We start from the raw sequence: 22455 nt of genomic DNA on the forward strand, positions 1-22455 counted from the left end.
CCTTCAGCCCTTATCCAAATAGTACTACTTGTCAATGAGGTAAGTCTCCTCAGCTAATACAGCGAAGTGTATGAGGACATGGCCAATGTCTATCTTTAACTGGCATAGGGTTTTCCAGCATTTAAATATGCAATAAATATTTGTTCAATGAATATATAATTAACCAAAGACAACACTCAACTAAACTCTGCAGCGTATGTTGTACAAAGAAGGAACTGTATAGGCTCCAAGACAATCTTGAAAAAGAAAAACCTTTCTAAAGGAAAGAAGTGATAAAATTTACAAAACTATAGAACTATGTCCTATTAAGATGAATGGTAACTTTTTTATAGGTGGAGAGCTTGGAAGAAGGCAAAGAAGCACAGGTGAGTGGTATATTTGTTGTTTTACTGTTAATTTGACACATCTGAACCAAAGCATTCACAATACTTGATATACTTTGAAGAGAATCATATACTATAGTCTTAGACATAACCACAGAACAAGCAGAACAATTAAAACTACATAAGGCCTTAAAATATATCCACAGTGTATATTATTTCAATAGCATTCATTTACAAATTAGACTACATACCATTAATTTAATTTTTATTTTTCTTTCTTTTTTTATTCAGGAATGATTCATTCAAGGAAAGGCAACTTAGTTTTTATGTGTGAGCTTTATTTTTTTACTACATTGGTTAATATAAAAGTTATGAATTAAATGTTTTCTTATCTCCTGTATCAGGAGTGAATCCATGAAATCTCCAAAACAGTAGGTCTATTGTTAAAAATAGCCAAAGTGAAAAGGGACCAAAGCCAGTCTGTTTGTGGTCTTGAAGAACATCCAATGGATTTTCAGGTTGTTTTATATGGAAGAGTACTGCAACTTTACAAGATTAGCCAAAATTTAAAACATTGCATACAAAAGTCATTCTGGAAGCTCTAAATGCCTTTTAAATAACTAAAATAAAAATTTTAAGTAGTTGCCTCACAGTACCAAACTTATAAATCAGAACTAGTTAAAATTCAGTGCTATCATGACTTCTCATTTACAAGGTAACTAGCTGGTAAATTAACAGATGGCATAAAAATTAAGACATATCATTTTTTTATTTTTTTTAAAGGAGAAAATGTATGATAACCAGGGAATACAGAAAATTCAATGTATTTTACAATAGAATAATTGTTTACACCTCTATCCCTGTACAACAGGGTTTAGGTTATCTCTAGTGAATGTGTGTTTCCTTAGTATTCTGTTGAGTACTTGAATTGTTTTAGATATACAGCTTTTATTGAAAGAATAGTACATTTGTATACCAGGATAAGATTTAGTACATTGAGATGTTTTAAAAATATTTATAAATTTGTTTCTCATATGCAAAAGCATTTGGCAATACTTTTACAGCATTTGATTTTATAGAATTAAAATTTCATACAGTACTCATCTTGATGTTAAAAAAAAATTCACAGAAAAAATATAAATTACACAGCTTGACTGCATGATACTGTTATTTCCAGTTATAGTTCTGGTAATTAAAACCTTCATTAAGTCTGTTAACAAATCATTACCTGTACATTTATGAAGGCAACTGACATGATTTGCAAACAAAACCTTCAGGTTTTATATTATTTACCAAAGAGTGCAGTTCAGCAAAAGAAAATCCGGTACGCAAATTTACAGAATATTTTACAAGTTTACCAGTTCCTGTGACACAAACTGTTTCAACCTTTCAAGGTACTGTCCATAAAGTTCCACATCATTGTGACCTGCCCCTTCAACCCACAGAGGCTCCACAGGTCTTTGGCAACGCTCAAACAATGCGAGGCCATGTGAAAAGTCAATGACTTCATCTTCAGTCCCATGAATTATTAATACTGGAGAGGTTATCTTAGAGATTTTGTCAATGCTGTAGGGAAAAAGGAGGGGGACAGTCAATGAATTAACTATGAAGAGGAATGTAAAACAAATTTTCTTGTGCTATATCAGAGAGATAATTCAAACATCAGAATCTACTCAGAAGGGATGGATGCCTCTTGGATTTCAAATGATTCAAAATTTACCTTTACATATTTCTACCTTCAGAGTATCTGAGAACGTTAACTTCATTCACTTCTGTTTTGAGGGAATCACTCAATAGTTACCGTCACCCTACTGTACCTTTATACAATGGTGATGTTTTGCACAGAGAAACTGAGATTGCAAAGAGAGGAAGAAACTAAGGACCATTACATACCTTTCTGCACTTATATATGGTGGTATGTTTTTTTGTTTGTTTGTTTTAGGGTGTTAACTCACAAAAATAGAACAAATGTAATAAAACATCAAAAAAATCTAGCTGAAAGGCAGACAGGAGAAAACGAGGATAGACAGTGAAGGAAGAACCAATCCAATTTACACCTAGGAAATGAAAGGGTATGAAGGTGGGTCACTGAAATATTTACAATTTGTTCAAAGAAATAGTTTAGATCCTTCCCTGCCAGCGTCTTTCCCCTACTTTTTGCAGGAGGGTAACTGCACTCCACCCCAAACTGGAGAGTTTGTGGACTAAGGGATTGCCAGAAACAGTTTAGGGCAGAGGTATCAGAGGCCAAGCGAGCACATACATACTGGCTGCTGTGAACCCTTTCTCCCCACTGGGCTTGCAGAAAGCTGGCATCTAGGACTTCATCCACTAAGGGGGAATTTTAGAAAGTTTTCTTTGGAGACTGTACTCACTTTAAGAGGGCAGATATATAAATATTGACAGGGGGGGTTGGGGTGGGGATCCCCAACTAACTGGCTTAACTACATCACTCTATAGTGAAGCTCAGTCAACAAGTCTTAATCACCTGCTTCAGATCAGCACTTTATTCCCTCTTGTCTTACTATGAGTAGAAAACCAAGAATTATCAGACATCAGAGGAGCACACTTTAACATAAGACAGAGATCAAAACAATGAGAATTTAAAAGGTAGCTCAAGGAGACATAAATTACACAGAGAAGAAATCTTACAAACAACTCTTAAAAAATCCTGAGAGAGAGAGAGAGAGGGCACTAACCATAAAATGAAGACAGAATCATGAAAAGTACAAATATCATCAATGAAATTATTCAAGGCTGCATTTAGTAAGGAAAGAATGTTTGGGTATATTATTTGCTGTCAAATGCTCAATAGTAAAGGAATTAGAACAAAAAATAAAAAGAAATGGATAATCTTTCTCTAACAGCTGTTAGTGCTGTCCTCTCTGTTGGTGCAATAATGAAAGAGGGAGCTAAACAGAGATATAAGTTTTACAGCATATTAGCATTACATCAAGTACCTTCCTATCATCTCTATCATTCCGCTAGACACGAAGCAATATAATGCACATACCTTCCAACCTACTGTTATCTAAAACAAAAACAAACCCAAAATAAAAGTAAAAATCAAAATCTCCCTCCCATAGCCTGCTCTGGTGATAAGGTCATATGTACCCATAAGCTTCCCTACAAAAGTGGCTCCTTACTGGCTAGTGATGAAAAAAATGTTTTTGAAATGACCCTTGCTGTTCTTATAAAGAACCAAGTAATGACTTTGCCTTTGGCCTACCTATCATTCACAAAAAAATCCTCTGTATTGTTGCCAATTAGGCAGAGAAAATAAAACTTAAATTTGCCAGCTTCTCACTTCTTGAGTTGGTGGAACTACCATCCTGGGTTAAGAAGCAGTAGAAGTAGCCCTTCTTTCGAATTTGTCTAACACCTTATGTTTGCAGACTTTGTGGCAGCAATACTTATCCTAGTTCATTTAAAACTCAACTTTTTTGCAATTCACTACTTTGTCAATCAGATAGATACCACTGGATATCATTCACTCATTTTTATGCATGCATGTCTCATTTTCCCTCTACTTGCTCCTTTCCTGCAGTTTTGTGTCTCACTGAATGGTACCACCATCCATTAGCAGTTTAAGTCAGAAACCTGAGAATTACATTCAAGTTCTTCTGTTTAGCATCCTATATCCAGCCTGACATTTAGTTCTATCAATTTCATTTCCCAAATTAATTCTTGTCTCTAATACTAATGCTACTGTCTGGTTAAAAGGCCCTCAGTACTTTGCACCTGGATCACTACTGCTCAAACATTTCAGCTTCCTGATGTCCTGCTACCACCTGCTTCGTAAGTTAATTTTTTCAGAATTTCTGTAATATATGTAAAATAGAAGCTCATAGCTGAGTTGTATCATGAATACTGTAAGTGATGGAATAAAATTCCCCGAAACTCAAGTGTTTTGAATATTACTACTTACTTTGGGAATGCATCAAAACAGTAGGTCTTCTTGGTATCAGGAAAAGCAACTCGCATTCCTGAGGTCAAAGGAGAATGAAGAATAACAGCAGCACTCTCGTACCGAGCAGCAAGATCCACAGATGGTACTGTCCCTATACTCTGGCCATATATAATCACATTTTCAGGGCGAATGCCGTATCTACAAAGTTCAGAAGTTAAAAAAAGAAAAAAAAGAGTTGGACTGGTATGAAAATGGTCAATCATCCCTAAGGATTTAATCTCATAACCGAATGACTTAGACAATGTCAACAAATTTATATTTAAAATTTAAGTTTCTTAGTCCTCACTATCATATTTAATGTTAGAGTAAAATCTATTTTCTTAACTTCATGTTTTAATTTCATTTTTTGGAAAAACTGCTGAGGTCTTTTTAAAATTTCAATATTAAAAATGGATTTATTAAACCATTTATGTAATTCGATATAGTATCCTGTTGACTAAATTTGGAACATATTATCACTAATATTTTAATGATTTATATGTAATAGATAGTGTTTATCTTCCATTAAATGTTAAAAAAGTTCTTTATTTCCCTAGACATCAAAAGTGGAGCATTTTCCTTTTTGAAGTTGGTCATAGTGATGAAAATGCGACATAGTTACATATGAAATGAATGTAAGTATTGTTTTAGCCAAGATTAAATTGCTACATTTCTTGAAATCTGCCTTTACTTACCAAAGAAATGGATTAGTGATTGAAAAAATAGACAGATGAATGACAATTCTAATGACCTATGATTCAGTTAATTATGAACAGATTTCATGCTAAAATCTTAAAGAGTGTTGCTTTATTCCCTTTAAAAATGGTTCATATTTAAATATGTGAGCTCAATGAACTCAGTAATATTGGGTATATATATATATATATACACCATGTTCCAGCCACTGTTACTTGTCTATAGTATAATTGTCCCAACTGTAAACTACTGCAAGTGTAAGTAAGATGCTACAGAAGTTAATGAACGTGGGGTTAAGGGTTAGAGTGACAACAAATATTCCTTTCCACTTTAGAAGTCTGACAGTAGTCACTTCTGGATGCTAAGGGCCATTTGATCAACAGCTTCTCATCTTTTGAAAAGGTAATAGAGCTTTCTAAATTATTTGAGCATTCACCAGGAAAGAACAAGACAAGCCCTGTGTGGCTCCCTATGGCCCTTTCTATGGGCACAGGCCTATTTGAACTATCCAGATAATGACATACCTTCCCACAGTTTCTTCCATTCAGTCCTACTCAAGCATTTGGATATGTCCCAGAGACTGGGCTCCATCTACTTCAGACTGACTCTAAACTTTTCTGACTCTAAACTTCTCTGACTCAGAAAAGTTTTCTTTACAACGGACCTAGCTGTGCATACTTTATAGGAATGAAAAAATTGGGAAAATGAACATTTGCAGCATCAGCATAACTTTTAAGGCCGCACAGTTGCTGTTAGCTGAGTAGCAGCATTGTTGGTAGCAACTATGGGTTTTAGGCTAAAGTTAGCAATGGGCAAGGCTCCAGAGCAGCAGAGGTAGCTGCCAATTTCACATCAGAGGACTCAAAGCAATAACACAATTTCAGAATACTAGAAATTAGAAAGGACATCTAATCTGGTTCAGCTGCTTACTCAGCAGATGTTCAAAGTCAGAGTACATTAGTGACAGACCTATAATTTGAACCCAGGTACCCTGACTCCCAGTCCAGTACTAACAATAAAGGCTCTCTGCTTTAAGTTAGCATCCTTAAGAACCATACCAGTTCACTGAAGTTATACTTTAAAATAGTGAATCATGGTATATGAATTATATCTCAACAAATCTGTTATTAAAAATGTGTATTATCATACTTTCCTGACAGTTACTATACTACATTCAACTGGCTGAGTGCCCACTTTCAGCATCAGCCATGCTAAAAGTGGGAACTCATTTTTGTTTCTTCGTTTGTAGGTTGAGGGAACTGATATCAGTATACCAGAGGCAGATTTTGCCATTTAAGGTGGTTTCTAAATTTATACATTTTTTACATTCTGTCCTTCCACCCAACCCTGAACTCCTTCCCTACTACTTTATATTATTTGTCATCTATTTTTTCTTATTCATCAGATATGTTTTCATATCATTTAAATTGATTTAAGAATCCCCTTTATATAGAACTTTGCTGTGAGAGTTGAGTTTTATTACATATCTTGGAGGGGGTAAATGATTCAAAAGACTTTTTCTGAAAAAGGTTATGCTTACCAACAAAACCAAAGTGGTTCTTAACTAACTGAAATCATTCAGATTTAAGCATTAAATTAGAAATGGTAAGTTTTCTTTTTCTTTCTTTCTCCCCCCCATCTCTCTAGTTCTTTTTTTTCAAACTTCATTTTCATTGTTGATCCTATTACAGATACCCCTATTTCCACCCCATCTCACTGCCCACCTTGATCCAGTCCCCAACCACCTCTTCCCTCTGGCCATCACCACACTGTTGTCTGTGTTATGGGTTATGCATATATGTTCTGTAAGTTTTCTTTATGTCCTTTAGCTTTGATCTAAACTATGGTGGAAGTCAGGCAACTGATCAATGTATAATAGGAAGAATACTTTATACTAAGATATCGATTTATTGTATGTTAAATGATGGGAAAATACACTGAAGTCTACAAAATTGTATTTTTTTTTTTTTTAAAGTGTAAGTATCTTGGTGACTAGAAAAGACTAATGCAATTTCTAGTCCCCCCAACAATGTATTGTTATAATCAAAGAATAACTGTCATAGTAAGGTAATTTATTTAAATGATTTATCATAGCATTACTTTTTTTTCCTACTTGAGAGCCTCTCCAAATTTTGAGTCCAGAATGAAAGTAAAATCTCAGTTTTACAGAATGAATACTTTAAAAATAGTTCCATTATGATATCTTTAAGTCACACCTCTAGGAGATAATTACATAAAATAATGCAAATCCTGTCTTAGGATTTTGACAAAAACAATGCAGCCTCTCACACTGTTAATGACAGGTCAAGTCAATGAGTAATTAGCTAAGTCACTATTTTCTCTCATTCACATGAAATGCTGCAATTCTGAAAAAAACACTGTTATATCACACTCTAATAAGTTCAATTACAACCTAATTTTAACTCTTCATAGATATATATTGGTAAATATAATCTCTATTTAGTACTTCAACTTCAAGATGTGTTATAAAAAAGCTTTTATTTTATTCTACTATAAGACAATTTTAGTTATTCATCCTAAGTATGGAAAATAATTCCCAATCACCATTTACCTTGTCCTAAGAGCAAGCCAAGCAGCTTCTATGTCTGCATAGAGGTTCTTCTCCGTTGGTTTCCCAGAACTTGCACCATATCCAGAATAATCATATGAGAATATATTACAGTTAATCCGTGATCCCAGTCCTATGTAAAAGCTGCTCATCTGACCAAGATCAACAGCATTTCCATGTGAGAAGAGTAAGGTGTATTTGGCATTGGGTGAGCAACGCACAAACATGCAGGCAATTCTGTTGCCTTTACTGGTTCTAGTCATGAAACACTCAATAGCATCTTTTTCTCTAGAAGAGTACTGCCAGTCAGCTCGTTCTGATAGGTGTAAAGTCCAGCGGCTTCCACTTTCATCACACATTAGAGTGTAAGTTGGATCAGGTGGCAAAAATGCTAATTTTGAAGCAATTTTCCCTGGACAAGGTGGACAGCAGAAGAGGCAACATAGCTCACTAAATGAAAGGTTATTCATCTTCTGAAAAAGAAAAGAAGATAGCAAATGTTTTAATCACTGAATTGTGGATTCTGCATTCTCATACAATAGAAGGTTAAAACAAAGACACCAGTGGTCATTGTCTACTACTATTATTTCAAATATCTTCAACCAAAACAGATTTTGGGGATCTATCTAAAAATACTGTAAATCCTGGATGAGGCAAATATTCCTGATCAGGAGAGGGACTCAAATACTAGATATATATATATTTCAAATAGTAGTTATTATATTTTAAAATAATTACCCAAAATATGAAAAGTAATAGAAGAGTAGAAGTAATGTTTGTTATTTCTCTGCAAGTAACAACATAGGAGGTACAGTTTATAATTTCTGTGAAAATTCTCAGAATCTCATGGAGAAGGCAGGGACTTAACATGATATAGTAAATATATAATAGCAGTTATGAAGCATTACTATTTGTCAGGCATTGTGCTAAGTGTTCTATGCATATTCCATGTTTAATCCTCAAAACAACCCTGTATGTTGGTCTCTCACAAGGTGAGAGGCAGTGGTAGAGTCATGATTTGACACCTGGCTCAATCACTGTGCTATATCACTGAGCTATACTGTCGAGGGCTCAGAACACTACTTATACCATAACCTTATCATTTTAGCCATAGTGCCAGAGGCCCAAATAACCTACAAAACATTAAAATGTATGCTTGTGTGTAATCATTGCCCATATTAAAAAGGCTATACTACAAAGTGCATTATGGAAAAAAGGTAAAATCTGGTAAAAGTAAAATTTCCTAAATGGTTAGATGGGAAGGAACATAAAGGTTTGTAGCCAGAGAGAGGGGGGTGGAATCCCAACTCTACCATTTACTAGTTGTGTGCCTTTGGGAAAATTATTTACCTTTTTGACTCTCATTGTGTTCCTAAGTAAGGCCAATTGCCTACACTGAACAGAGTGGTTGTGAAGAACAAGTACAATGATACAGTTTAGGCACATAATAAAGCAATGGCCAGATAGTTGACTGACTTAGGAATGGTCCACTTTCTCCTATGTCTTTTTTATTTTATAAATATCCACCTCATATCAACTCAGGAACAAAAATAAATACTGTACTTGTTTGCCCTACCAGCATTTCCTTCTATGTTGTCCTTTCTCAAATTCCTATCTTCTTCTAGCAGTAACAGACCTTTGCTTAGTTCAAGGAAGAAGGCATTCAAAATAAACACCTTCCACAGGTTTGGTGGTACCTAATTTTCACTAAATACAAGGATAGGAAAAAATGTACATCATTATACCAAAAATGAGAAGAAATTATCTCAGGGGTGACTAAAGAGGCGAAAATATTTGGAAAGAAAAGAACGTCCTTTTCACTTACTTCTGAATTAAAATCTAATCTGTACTGCTCAATACAAATGTGTTTATTTCCTACCATGAACTAATTAGGCAGAAAGAAGCAGAAGAAACAGCACAGATAGAAACAAGGGTTGGAATGACATAAAAGGCTTTAAAAACATGAGTAAGAAAGGGCAGAGAAGTGTCTACTGGGTACTGGGAAACAATTTTACTTGTTACTTGTTATTTTACCTTTATTCCTTTTCAGCCTTCAAAGCAAATACAGCCTGAATATGTTAATGTCTTAGTCCGACTGGAACAAGAGAGCTAGAACAAAAATGACAACTAGGTATCATCTCTAGTGCCAAACTCCCTGAAGGGTTGTGCTAAAAAGGACTCGGAGGAGGGCATGCCCTGGGCTTGGCAGGCAAAGAATGTGTGATAAATTAGCAATGTGGACTACAGAATTTGGCTACAAATTTATTATTTTGGTCAGGAGGGTAAAGGACCTGGTGAAGAAAATGGGAGGAAAGGGAGTTCAAAGGGTCAGTTCCAGATAAGTGGATGGCCCGGAAAAAAGTTCAGGTAGAAGGTACAATATAGCAAAGCTATGTTATTTCTTGCCCCCAATATCTTACATGCCATCGACTGCTATTGCACAACAGCCTATTAAAAGCTTGATTGTAAGGAAACTGTAGATAGCTAGACTATGTTCCTATAATTTACCTCCTGAACATGAAGATTTTTATATACTATAATAAAGTAATTTTGAAGTAAAACTGGCTGACTGAACATATATAATGCTTCAGAGATGCTTATGGGGATGAACACCAAAGGTGAGCAGCACACAGGAGAAAGGCTGCAGTGCTAGGTAGGGTCTAGTTTAATGAAAAGACAATCTGACCTTCTTCAGGGCGGCAGAAGAAATTCCCATCACTGCCTCAAACCCAGATAACTGGTGTCCACTTGGTAACAAAAACTTGCAAATTAGCACCTTCCTCATGATAGGCCTGGTATAGAGCAGCAACATTTTATTCTTAATAAAAAACCTTAAGAATCATTAAAATATCTTGTTAAATTTTGATAATTTTAAGTCCAATTTATTTTATATAAAAATCATCTGAATAAAACTGCCATTTATTAGTCATTCCTCGGCAACAAATTAATATGTTTTTATTGATTTCAGAGAGAGAAAGGGAGAGGGAGAGAGAGATAGAAACATAAATGATAAGAGAGAATCATTGACCGGCTGCCTCCCGCACGCCCCTTACTGGAGATTGAGTCTGCAACCCGGGCACGTGCCCTGATCGGGAACCAAACCTCCATCGCCTGGATCATAAGTCGATGCTCAACCTCTGAGCCACGTTGGCTGGGTTCGGCAACAAAATCTTGATGAGACAGTGAATAATTGTAGGAGGAAAGTGATAGATATCTCAGAGCACACAAAACCATAAAGGACAGACAACAAATTGAATGACTTAACAGACTTTTTGGGCCAAACAAGGATTTAAAATAAGTTATAACAAGCCTAAGAGAAAGAGAGAGAGAACTACTTAAGGATGAAGTGAAAAAGAGTGTCAAAGAAAACTCCATCCAACTGGAATCCCTGATCTAAAAAAAATTCAGCATCTGAAATAAAAAATTAAACTGATTAGGTGGGTATGAGAATTGATAACTCTTGAATGCATCAGTAGGCTGAAAGATCAGGCTAAGGAATTCCCAAATACGGTATTGTTCAGGGGGAGGAGGATGAAGAAATGAAAAATAGAAAAGAAAATCTGAGCACAGACATAGGAACACCATTGCCAATACTTACAGAAGCCACAGGAAAACGGGAGAAAATAAAGATACGATAATCTAAGAATTTCTCAGAATTAAAGTAAATTCAGATTGAAATAGTTCACTGCCAAACAGATACTTAAGAGCAGATTGATTACAAAGGAACAAGAATCCAATGAATAGCTGACTTTTTAATAGCAACACTAGAAACCAGAAACATCGGAGGGACAGTATTAAAGGAAGAAAGAAATAAATGTTGAATTTAGAATTTTACATCATAATAAGATATCATTTTAATGAGGATAAAATAAAAACCACAAACACATAAATGTGATATATCTTCAAGAACAAATATCTAAGGACATGCATATCTGAGTGGATGTTTATGGAGGGGGAAAAGAGAAAGGAAGATGAAGGGAAAAAAATAAAAATCAAGTAGAACAAGAGCAGGACCCATATTCATTGATGATGATAATGTTCCAGGGGGATAAAATCTTATCTGCTGGCATACCACCAGACACCTAATGCCAAGTAGAGTATCTGACACATAACAGGGTTTCCAATATTTTTTAAGTGAATGAGTTAGTAAATTAATAAGATTAATTAAACTCTCTGCATCTAAGAAGCCCCCAGAAAAGAAAAAAGTTTACCAAATACATGTTAACAAAGAAAGCAAATATGTTTTGTGACAGCTGCTTAAGTTTCTTGTATGGGGATAAAGTAGAAGCAGTCAAATAAAAAGCTATGAACGTAAGTTTAGGGGTAGGTGTATGTGGGAAAAAGAACTGCTAGGCACTACAATCACTTGGTGCTTGTGCAGCGTTAGGAAGCTCAGAATAGGACAGTCTTCCAGGGAGGAAGAAATCTTGCCTCTCTCAAAGTCAGTTCACAAAATGAAAGGTCAATTCAATGCTAAACAGATGGCCCATTGTGAAAATTAAGGTTTTCCTTTTGGCAGGAGACTCAGAGTTACTTCACTTATAGCAGGAGGAATTTCCTAAAACTGTGTGAATTAATTTAAGAACCTGCTTCTCCTGGTAACTTTCCCTACTCAATGACAAAAGAAAAAAGACGAACATCTGAGTTCTTTCTCAGCAAAACAGGAAGAATAGTGTTAAAAAAGAAATGTCCCCAAATAGAATAACCTACAGTTATCTCCTTCCTCTCTTCTGACAGAAAAAATTACTGAAATGACTCTTGTCAATTCCTGAGGTAATAACAATTTACTGAAAAAAATCTCCCTTCGATCTCCTTTTTAATAGTTTCTTGGTAATGTAGATTGACTCATATTACTACATCTACAAAGGACAACTGATTCTTTTAGGGTTCAACAGTCTTTTAAAGAAGGTTTTAGAGAAAAAAATTTTAAAATGCTTGTATCTTGTGACAACTATGCTCCATCCAATTTGGAGTATAGGTAGTATATGAAAAATCACTTAAATTGTGACATACTAGAGATTTCATGTTAATAACTGTATTCTAAAGTCCAGTTAAATTATTTTGAATTTGACTTCATTTATGAATAAATCTGGAGAAATAATTTTGTATATTGTTCTGTAGAATGTCAGAATTTATCATTTACCTAGAGAATCTGCAACTACTTCCAGTTAGTTATAGGCCCATTTATTTAGAAATCAGGCTTCTAGAGGTTCCAAATGATTCAGCAACATTTTCCAGAATTTATTTTCTTAAAAACAAATCTCTGGGCATTTAAAGACAAAAAATAATTAAAAATGGGAAGACTGAACAAAATGTAAAGACAGGTCCATTTGCTACCATTAAAAAAAAAACCACAAAGGACAAAGAAAAACTAAAAAGAAAAAAATTAAATAAACAAAAAGGGGGGGAAAAAGAATTAAAAACCCACTTTTAATGCTTCCTTTTGGTTATAAAAATTAAGGTAAACTGACAGAAGAAACCAGAAAAAATAAAATTAGACTTATAGCCCTGGCTGGTGTGCTCAGTTGTTAGAGTGTTGTTCCGTGCACTGAAGAGTCATGGGTTCAATCCCCAGTTGGGGTGCATGCATGAGGCAACCAGCTGATGTTTCTCTGTCCGCTTCTGCCTTCCTCTTTCTCTAGAACCAAACAAATCCTTGGGTAAGGATTTAAAAATAAATAAATAATTAGATTTATAGCAGAGCCTTACACCAGAAATGGAAAAATGAAGTGGATGTTTGATTATTAACAGCAAGAGATAGCAAAGATCAGAATGGACTAAAGTCAGAAGTGACAGAAGAGAAGATACATATTCAACTATGAAAAAGAAATCAGATTTTAGGTCAGTTCTGCACAAGGGGGCCAGGAGCCCAACATATCCCAATAGGCTGATCCCAAAGAAATCACCATACTACCATTCAAAGGTGGTCAATTATATAACAGCTCAGTAGCCTAAAGCAAGCACCAAAAAAAGGAAAATTAAATTAACTTTAGTATCCTTTGAGAGTACCAAGCAAGTTAGGCACGGCCACCCTAAGATCCAGTATGTAATCTGTAGCAGCCTTTACCCAAGTACAGTGATAAGTAGGAACCATAAATGTTATGGTCTTTAGAGAGCCATATACATTACAGAGTTTAGTGTATACAGAGAAGCTGAATATTCATCTTATAGAAAGTTTGATAATATGCTTTTTCAGTGAAGATGGAACATCCAAAACATTTATAATGATCAAGAATTCTACTGAGTGTAACTCAGAAACTATGTGTTTAATGTTGTTTTAACACATTTTCTACCTTATTTGTTGTGTATGTGTTACACAGAAATATAGCTTGTGAAAATCTTTGGTCTCTTTGCGGTAGGCTGTGTTTCTTTCCTCTTTTAGACCATTATTATAGGGATCAGCAGCAGAGGCACTCCACTGCCTGAGAGATCAGAGAACATAACTAAGTGACTTTGCTAAGAAAATTCAACTCTGAAGACATAGGCCACACTATCTGCACTACATGAGAATAAAAACTTAAAAATGTAAGTCCTACATAGGTCAATGTAGCCATTTCTATACTTATGTTTTCCCTCAGTTCCTTAACACTCACTACACTGTCTAATACAGGAGCCACTAACTACATATGGCTATTTAAATTTAATCAAAATTATATATTCAGTTCCTCAGTCACCTAGCCACATATGACTAGTGGATACCAAATTGCACAGTGCAGAAAGAACATTTCAATCATTGCAGAAAGCCCTATTAGGCAGTGCTGAACTAGATCTTTCAAACCAAGACAATTTAGGACTAGAGCTTACATGTTCCATATCCATATTAGCTTGAAATGCTGAAGCCTTCCCATAAAAGTACATGTAGGCAATTTTTATAGATCTTCCTGTTGAACACTATAAACCACACAGAACTAAAAGAGATACCTAGCCTGTCCAGGCGTGGCTCAGCGGTTGAACATCAACCTAGGGTCCAGGAAATCCAGGTTCAATTCCCCGTCAGGGCATATGCCCGGGTTGCGGGCTCGATCCCCAGTCAGGGGCATGCAGGAGGCAGCCCATCAATGACTCTCTCATCATTGATGTTTCTCTTTCTCTCTCCTTCTCCCTTCCTCTCTCTGAAATCAATAAAAGACATATTAAAAAAATAAAAATTAAAAATAAATAAATGAGGTACCTACACTATACTGTTTCAGAAGAATGTTATCTTGACAAAAATATCACAATAGCTAACCCAATTCTAATCTAAAAGCCATTTTATTAAAAATGAGCAATTCAAATCAATTAGGCTATCTATACATTTTAATGCATAGTCAAAAGAATCATATTTTTGAAAGGTTCTCTGTAAGCTAGAGTTGCAAGTAAACCATAAGAAAATATAAAAACATTTGATTGAGACTATTAGCCAACTAATTTCTGAACATAGCCCATACAGTATTCTAAATACTTAATAATCCTGATGATCCGCTCAACCAATGCCCTAACAAGTGAATCAAGTCTTCCAGATTAAGCAGAAGGACAGGTTGTTAATTTTTGCATATACTAATACCATAGATTCCCATCAAGGATTTGGTGCCTGGAAAGTGTAATCAGCTCAGTATTCAAAGCCATACCTCTACATGTTGCAGAGCATAAACTAAAACATGGACACATGCCTCCCCCTTCCCCATCAGTTTTTGGCACCTCTATGGAAAGATTTTTCAACACATGCTTATCCCCAAAGTTCACAGAAGAGCCTGGCTGGACGAGGCTCAGCAGTTGAGCATCGTCCTAGGATCCAGGAGATCGCGGTTCGATTCCTGGTCAGGGTACATGCCTGGATTGTGGGCTCTATCCCCAGTTGGGGGCGTGCAGGAGACAGCCGGTCAATGACGACTCTCTCATCATTGATGTTTCAACCCTCTCTCTCCTGCTCTCTTCCTTTCTCTGAAATCAATAAAGATATGTTTTTTAAAAAAATAAATTCACGGAAGAGATGTCATAGTACATTGGTAACATTTCACAGATACACATTATTCCCTCCTCATTTGTAAGTAAATCTGTTTCTGGGATGCTTTTCAGGTGAATACTTATTCAATACATTCCACACCACATACCAATCCATACCAATTCCATACCAATCATCCCTTCGTATCTGAGGGGGATTGGTTCCAGGACTCCAAAGGATACCAAAGATGCTCAAGTCTCTTATATAAAATGGTACCATATTTGCATATAACTTATGCACAAACTCTATATACTTTAAATTATCACTAGATTACTTGTAATACCTAATACAATATAAATGCCATGTAACTAGTCGTTATATTATATTGTTTAGGAAATAATAATAAGGGGGTAAGTCAATACATGTTCAGTACAGATGCAACCATGTAGTCCTAACTACACAGTGCATGTCAGCAACAACGTAACATTTTTGGGGGAATATTTTCAATCCCTGGTTGATTGAATCCATGGATGCAGAACCTGTCTATAGCACAGTATAATCCACACTGGGATGCCACAAGAATTTTTAAAACATGCAACAACTGACTATTTAGTCAGGGGCAAACACCTCTTTCACCTTAGATTGTCAAATACCAAAAAAAAGAAGACAATAGCCAACACAACAATAGCCAACTGGTGTGAATGAATCAAAATTATACCTATTTTTTGTCATATTGGAAAAAATATATTTTGTGGTGTGCTGCAGAACTTTAGTAATTAGTTTGTGCGTCATGAGTTGAAAATCCCTGATACAATCTAATCAAAGTAACCATAAATTTTGGGAAATTTAAGGATTACTGATGATTATAAATGATGAATTTTCCCCGCCCCAAAACAGGGCTTATATTTCTGGTATTCTGGTTTGACTTTCTAAGAGTTATAAACAAGGTTATGAAACTATTTACAGTTAACACTGCATTTGAACAATTATCCATTCAGCCATTCCTTACCAAGTAGTAAATAAAATAAGCTGTTCCAATAAAATAAAAACTACCAAACAACAGCAAAGCTTTTGTTCTCAGGCAATTAAAATTGCTGTAAAATAAACTGGAGCCAGTCAAAAGACAAATGTAAATGTAGATAATACTACTACACTCAAATAATTATTAAACAAGCTGCATTTTAAAGATTTGATATGTTAAAAATATAACACTGCAATTATAAAAGTATTGCAAGACAAGTTTAAAAAATTTCAAACCAGGCCTTGGTAGGGTAGCTCAGTTGGTTAGAGCATCTTCCTGATACACTGTAGCTGCTGGTTCCATCCCTGGTCAGGGCACATACAAGAATCAATCAACAAATGCATAAATAAGTGGAACAAGTCTCTCTCTCAAAATCAATAAATAAAAATTTAAAAAAATTTTCAAACTACATAGGAGGTTACAAAATAAAATATAAATCTCCTCACTGGGCAAAAATAAGGACTGGTTAAAAGTATATTTTGGAATTCAGTTCCCTAGACATTCTCCCTAACTCAGAAGACCAGAGGTTTATATTGAAAGAAACTTCTCTCAGGAATCCTGAAAGAAAGATCCAAAGATACTGACATGGGAAGTTGGAGGAATGGGAACGGTGTGGAACAGTGGCAGTGGGGAGCTATATCCTCTTTTGTAAGCGGGATGTCAACACTTAAAAGCCAATGTTAGCTGAGATGAAGTTTGTAAAACAAAACAAATCAAATAGTATTAGCACTAACTTTTGATACTGAAGAATCTAAATTTGCAGGTTTGAAATTTTGCTAGGTTATGAAAGCCAGACTAGTGTTTATTTAAATATACTTATATAGCTAGATCTTATTGTAAAAACTTCATAAATATTAACCTTTTTTAATCCTCATAACAACCCTGTTAGATACCATTATTCCCCTGGACCCCTATCCAATTTACAGATGAGAAAACAAAGTTTAAATTTCCTAAGATCATAATGCTAGTAAACAGTGAAGCCAGGCTTCAGTTTGGGTTCAGAGCCCATGCTTTTACTCACTGAGTCAGATTAAAGCAGGGCAATGAAGATGCACATGTTTTGCTCCAGTATGAACAAGAGAGAATGTAATGAGTCCAATGGAGAAAGAAAAATAAGGATAAAAGAACTTCCCACATATGCCAAAACAACAGCAACAAAAACAAATAAAATTTTTAAAAAAATCAAAGATTGAATGAAAAAATAAGGGTGAGGTAGTTGTTCAGAATGTGAAAATATGTATCTGGGGAAAGAGGAAGGAAATGGTCTTGGCCACCACCAGATGGCAAAAGAAAAAAAAAGTAAAACCTGGACTGGTATCTATAAATTCACAGCTTTGTGGTTCTCTTCTGAAATTCTGAAATCACTTTAAAAAGGCAAATTTTACTCGTTACATGGAAGAAAGTGATATATTTCAGTGGTCTTTAAATGTGTAAGGATTCTAGCAAGTCTTTGGATATAAAAGCTTCCAATACTATAAAAATTCTATTTCATAAAATGTACCGGAAACAGACTACAAACTGCTCTCAGAGGTAGTATCAGTTTGCAGTAACACCTACACAACTACCCTATGGGGATCTGTCATTTGGATTAACTTTGATACCTTAATAATTTTAAGTGATACTCTGACGGGATGTTGATGAGCGGCACTGAATCTAGAAATCAATTGGGGAAGAACTGAAATCTTTGAGTGTTAGTATTCCTGAACAATGTATCTCTATTTACTTATATCTTTTTTAAAATCCTATTTTCTAATTGTTTGCTGATGTATACATATGCAATATATTTTGGTGTGCTGATTAATATACAAGTTTGTAAATTCTTATTCTCTCATTACTGTTTCTTGACTTACTGCACTGGCTGGGATTCCAGTACACTGTCGAATAAGCTCCTGGTCTTCAATGGTGAAACAATGACAGTAATATTCTTTTTAAGTATAACTTTTCCTATAGAATTTTTATGGCTACCCTTTAGAGATTAAGAAAGTTTCCCCTTTTCCTAGGAGTTTTAATGGGATAAATTCCACAAAACCCACTTGGCATTCTTGGAATAATCCTAATTTGATGATAATGTATACTTTTTCATACATTGCTAGACTCATTTTGCTAATATTTGCACAAGATTTTTTTACATTCATGGGTGAGAATGGTCTTTAATTGTCCCCTTTCATACTCTTCTTGTCAGGTTTTTGTATTAAGGTTATGCTAACCTAATAAAATTTAGATGGGGAGTGTTCTCTCTCTATGCTAAAGAAAAATTAGTTACATCATCTTACAGTCAATAATTAATTTACTACCACATTTTTCCCCCTAAAGATTCTGTTTTCTCCGTTGTTTCTTGCTCTTCTTTCTCTCAATTTTAACGCTTTTTAAAAACACTTCTCTACAGCCAGCCAGGCTTGGATCGGCGGTTGAGCATTAACCTAGGATCCAGAAGATTGAGGTTCGATTTCCAGTCAGGGTACATGCTGGGGTTGTGGGCTCGATCCCCAGTTGGGGACATGCAGGAGGCAGCTGATCAATGAAGACTCTCATCACTGATGTTTCTCTTTCTCCCTCTCCCTTCCTCTCTCTGAAACCAATAAAGATATATTTAATAAATAAATAAATGAAATAAAATAAAAACACTTCTCTAGTAATAGCTGTTCCAATGAGGTCAGAAGTGGATAACTTCACAAAACAACAGTGCCTACTGCACAAAAACTAATATAATGAATCTTAAATGAACAATGCCTGATATACAGTAGACTTTTGGAGTTTATAGATTTAACCTTCAGTGTAAACTACTGGAGGGCAAATGAAGAGTCTGTCCCTGCAATAAAGTATAATTGGACTACTACCCTTCTCTCAGGGATGCTTTGAAAATTTAGTGAAATAAGACATAACACAAATCTAAAATTCAAACTGAGAGGTTGTTTGTTGCAAGAATAAGAGCTGCCATTATTAGTAACAGAATTCTACCTCCAAGCTTTAAATCTGGCCTTTAATGACTAGTTTCTGTGAAAGCTTGGCAGGCTCCCTATTAGCATGGGCATGGGGATGGGAGTGTTGGTGGTGGTATAGAAACCAACTTGGAGTATGAGACAGCTTAGAGCCCTTGAACAACTTCTTTCCCACCTGAGGATATAAAGGTACTTATGGCTACTGTGGCTGTATCTCAGGGAGTATTTCAGGATTTTACATTTCACCCTTCTTTATGAACCCTCTTACTCTAACCTAGTCTTTCTGGGTTTTGTTCTGTTACCTTCTATCTGAATTTCTAGTTTCTGTCCAGCTGCTTTATGCCTAAATTTCCCCTTTAATCTTTTTTTTTTTTTCCAGATTAAACACCTTTATTACATGAGCTAGGAGAGAAGGAAAGAGGATTTATTTGCCTTTCCGGGCCTTGATTTTCCTCAGATAGAACTCCAGCTCCTTGCCCTCAAGCACATAGCCATCTGCTCGGCCACACTGGCCTGGTCTTGAAGCGATGCGTGCAAGAAGCTTACCCTGCTGGAACTGCTCCTCTAGAAGACTGCTGATTTTGGCATTCTTTTTCCTTTCATCATATTTCTTCTGAATTTTCTTTGATCGTTTTTTGTTTAAAATCTCTTCCTCCTCAGGAGTCAGCTTGGCCCCCTTCTTGCGGCCCAGGGGCAGTGCATAGTGGGACTCGTACCACTGTCAATATGGTGTGTTGTCAATGAGCACAATGCAGTTCTTTACTAGGGTCTTAGTGCGGACCAGTTCGTTGTTGGATGCGTTGTAGACAACATCAATAATCCTCATTTTGCACGTGCAACACTCTGAGCCCCAGGAGAAGTTGCCCACATCCAACCTCAAGGCTCGGTACTTCTTGTTGCCTCCCCACACTTGAACTGTGTGCATGCGGCGGGGTCCAATCTTAGTGTTGGCAGCAGGGCGTCCCAGCTCATATTTTCGCTTCTTGTGGTAGGGCTTTCTCTTGCCCCCAGTTTTGCGGCGCTTGTGCCAGTTGTCCCGAGAGATGCCCATAGCTCGGCGCCGACTGGAAAGAGCTCCCCTTTAATCTGGAGGGCTTTGGTTACGTTTTATTTCACTTTCAAATCACCCTCGGCCCTGTCCTTAGCACAAAAATCATCTACCTGACCTCTACACTAAAACTTCTACTTGGATAGAGGGAAAAAGAGAACGATGCATCGAGGGCACTGAACAAAGCCAGGCAAGCTGGCTGTCTAGGATACCTTGTTAGAGGGGAGATTAGTTACTAGTCTGAGAGCCACTAGGTCCACTGGGGACCCTAGGGTGGCCTATAACTGAAAAGATCTGAAGTTAAATAAATGCTTATTGGGCTTACTGGCAAGTAGGCAAGATCATAATTCTGCTTGTACTTCAGGGTGACAGGCCATTTAAACAGGACAGGCCACCTGAAATGCCTCAATTCTAAGCAGGAAATAACCCAGGATGGCTTCATCCAAGTCCATCCCCCTTTTTTTGTTTCATTTCTAGGCTTTTCACATCCCTAAGAATAGTTTCTCTTGGAATTGTTAGGAGGCATGGACATGATAAACTCCTGACTGGGAAGCTCTGTAGAACTTGCAATGAAAACATTCACAGTGAGACTAAAACTCACTATCCAACAAGCTACCATTACTGATGGGTAGTAGGTAGATAAAATGCATAAGGATGTTCCTTAGGAAATCTGCCCTAAAGGTCTGAGAGGCACTTTGAGCAGCATGATGTATTTATACTACTTCCTTACTATCTTTTAGTGGTGAGGCTCAGTAGAAATAATCAATCCCATTGCTTGGAAGTCTTATCCTCCATCTCCCACCACGTCAACAGTATATTTATTTATGAGTTTCAGTGGTTGCCATCAGTGAGATGTTCTTAGATCTGGAAGCCAAGAAGTTATAACCCCTCAAGAACTGAGTAGACGGAGTACTTAATGTCTAAGGCCTATGTCCTGGCCAAATGGGTATATATATACTGTCTCTCAGGGTTGAATGATCTTTTTTTATACCTACTCTCAAGATTCTTCTGCCTTTTGTAGAATATCAGTGTGGAGAATTTGCAGCTCGGAGAATCAGTGACAATTTAGGAATTCTGCTTGTTGCTGTTCCTACTGTCCTCTTATATCAACTTTGACTAAATCTAGGGATGGGTGAAGGTTATAAGCCAATAAAGATCTGTGAAGTAGAGAAGTGCTACATTACCTTCCTTTGCAAAGTCTGAGCAATTTGAAAAATGTATCATGCCCTTCACTTGCCACCTTGTTAATGTTTTAATAATTAGTTGTTTCTTACTAACATCCTCTACCCCCAAAATAGTAAGGTATCAAGATAACAATGCAGTAGTATTGCTCTCAGACTTGACAACAGACAAATCCTTATCTGGATGGTTCTGAGGTAGGTACTACCTAATAATTTCCATGTAAAATCAGTTAATGTGCTACCAGCTTGGGGTCAAACCTGAAAATTATCTTACTTAGATAGCAATAGCACTACTAAGGGGATGTGTGGTTCTGTGGCCCCTGAAACCACATGCAAAGGATCCAAAACAGTTAATATTAGTGCCCTAGAAACCCTCCGTGTATGTGTATGTGTGTGTGTATATATATATACATATATATATATATATACGGATGTTCTTGAGTTAAGATTTGTTACGTATCCATTTTATGATTCTCAAATCTTATCACATACCCAATCTAGAACAGCTGCAGTATCTTAATTTCTTCAGAGGTATTTGAAAGATAAAAGAATGCTTCCATTTTGCACCTGATTTGTGGTTAAGATGAATATCTCCAATGTTGCACTGAAGCATTTCTGTCACAAAAGGAATCAACCTGGGTCTTAACCTACCTACACCTGATTCTGTAATGCTCATTCTATCCCAAGTGTACTTCTACATAATTACTATTCTAGGCTCTAGACAGGAATTTATACTTTGTACTCCGATTTTCAATTTCTTTTTTCCCTTTTGGCATTGTACACAATCCAGGTTACAATTCTGGTAGCA

General features: G+C 36.1%; 1 protein-coding gene and 1 pseudogene across 2 annotated transcripts in view; both read right to left on the bottom strand.

Moving 5' to 3' along the window:
- Nucleotides 1-366: 366 nt before the first annotated feature.
- ABHD17B (abhydrolase domain containing 17B, depalmitoylase) overlaps nt 367-22455 on the bottom strand; it is a 36849-nt gene continuing 14760 nt past the window's right edge. Inside the window, exons 2-5 of one of the 2 annotated variants that reach the window (XM_016206671.2) lie at nt 9572-9646; nt 7541-8010; nt 4252-4431; nt 367-1889 (exon numbers count right to left, since the gene is read on the bottom strand). In XM_016206671.2, coding sequence (XP_016062157.1) covers nt 1670-1889; nt 4252-4431; nt 7541-8007 — 867 coding nt within the window. In that variant the 5' untranslated portion in view covers nt 8008-8010; nt 9572-9646 and the 3' untranslated portion in view covers nt 367-1669. The remainder of the gene's footprint in view (nt 1890-4251; nt 4432-7540; nt 8011-9571; nt 9647-22455) is intronic. The other variant, XM_016206672.2, reaches the window with a different exon arrangement.
- LOC107532326 (small ribosomal subunit protein eS8 pseudogene) lies at nt 19781-22049 on the bottom strand (annotated as a pseudogene).

This window comes from Miniopterus natalensis, chromosome 12, assembly GCF_054644295.1.
Source record: "Miniopterus natalensis isolate mMinNat1 chromosome 12, mMinNat1.hap1, whole genome shotgun sequence".
NCBI classification, from domain to species: Eukaryota; Metazoa; Chordata; class Mammalia; order Chiroptera; family Miniopteridae; genus Miniopterus; species Miniopterus natalensis.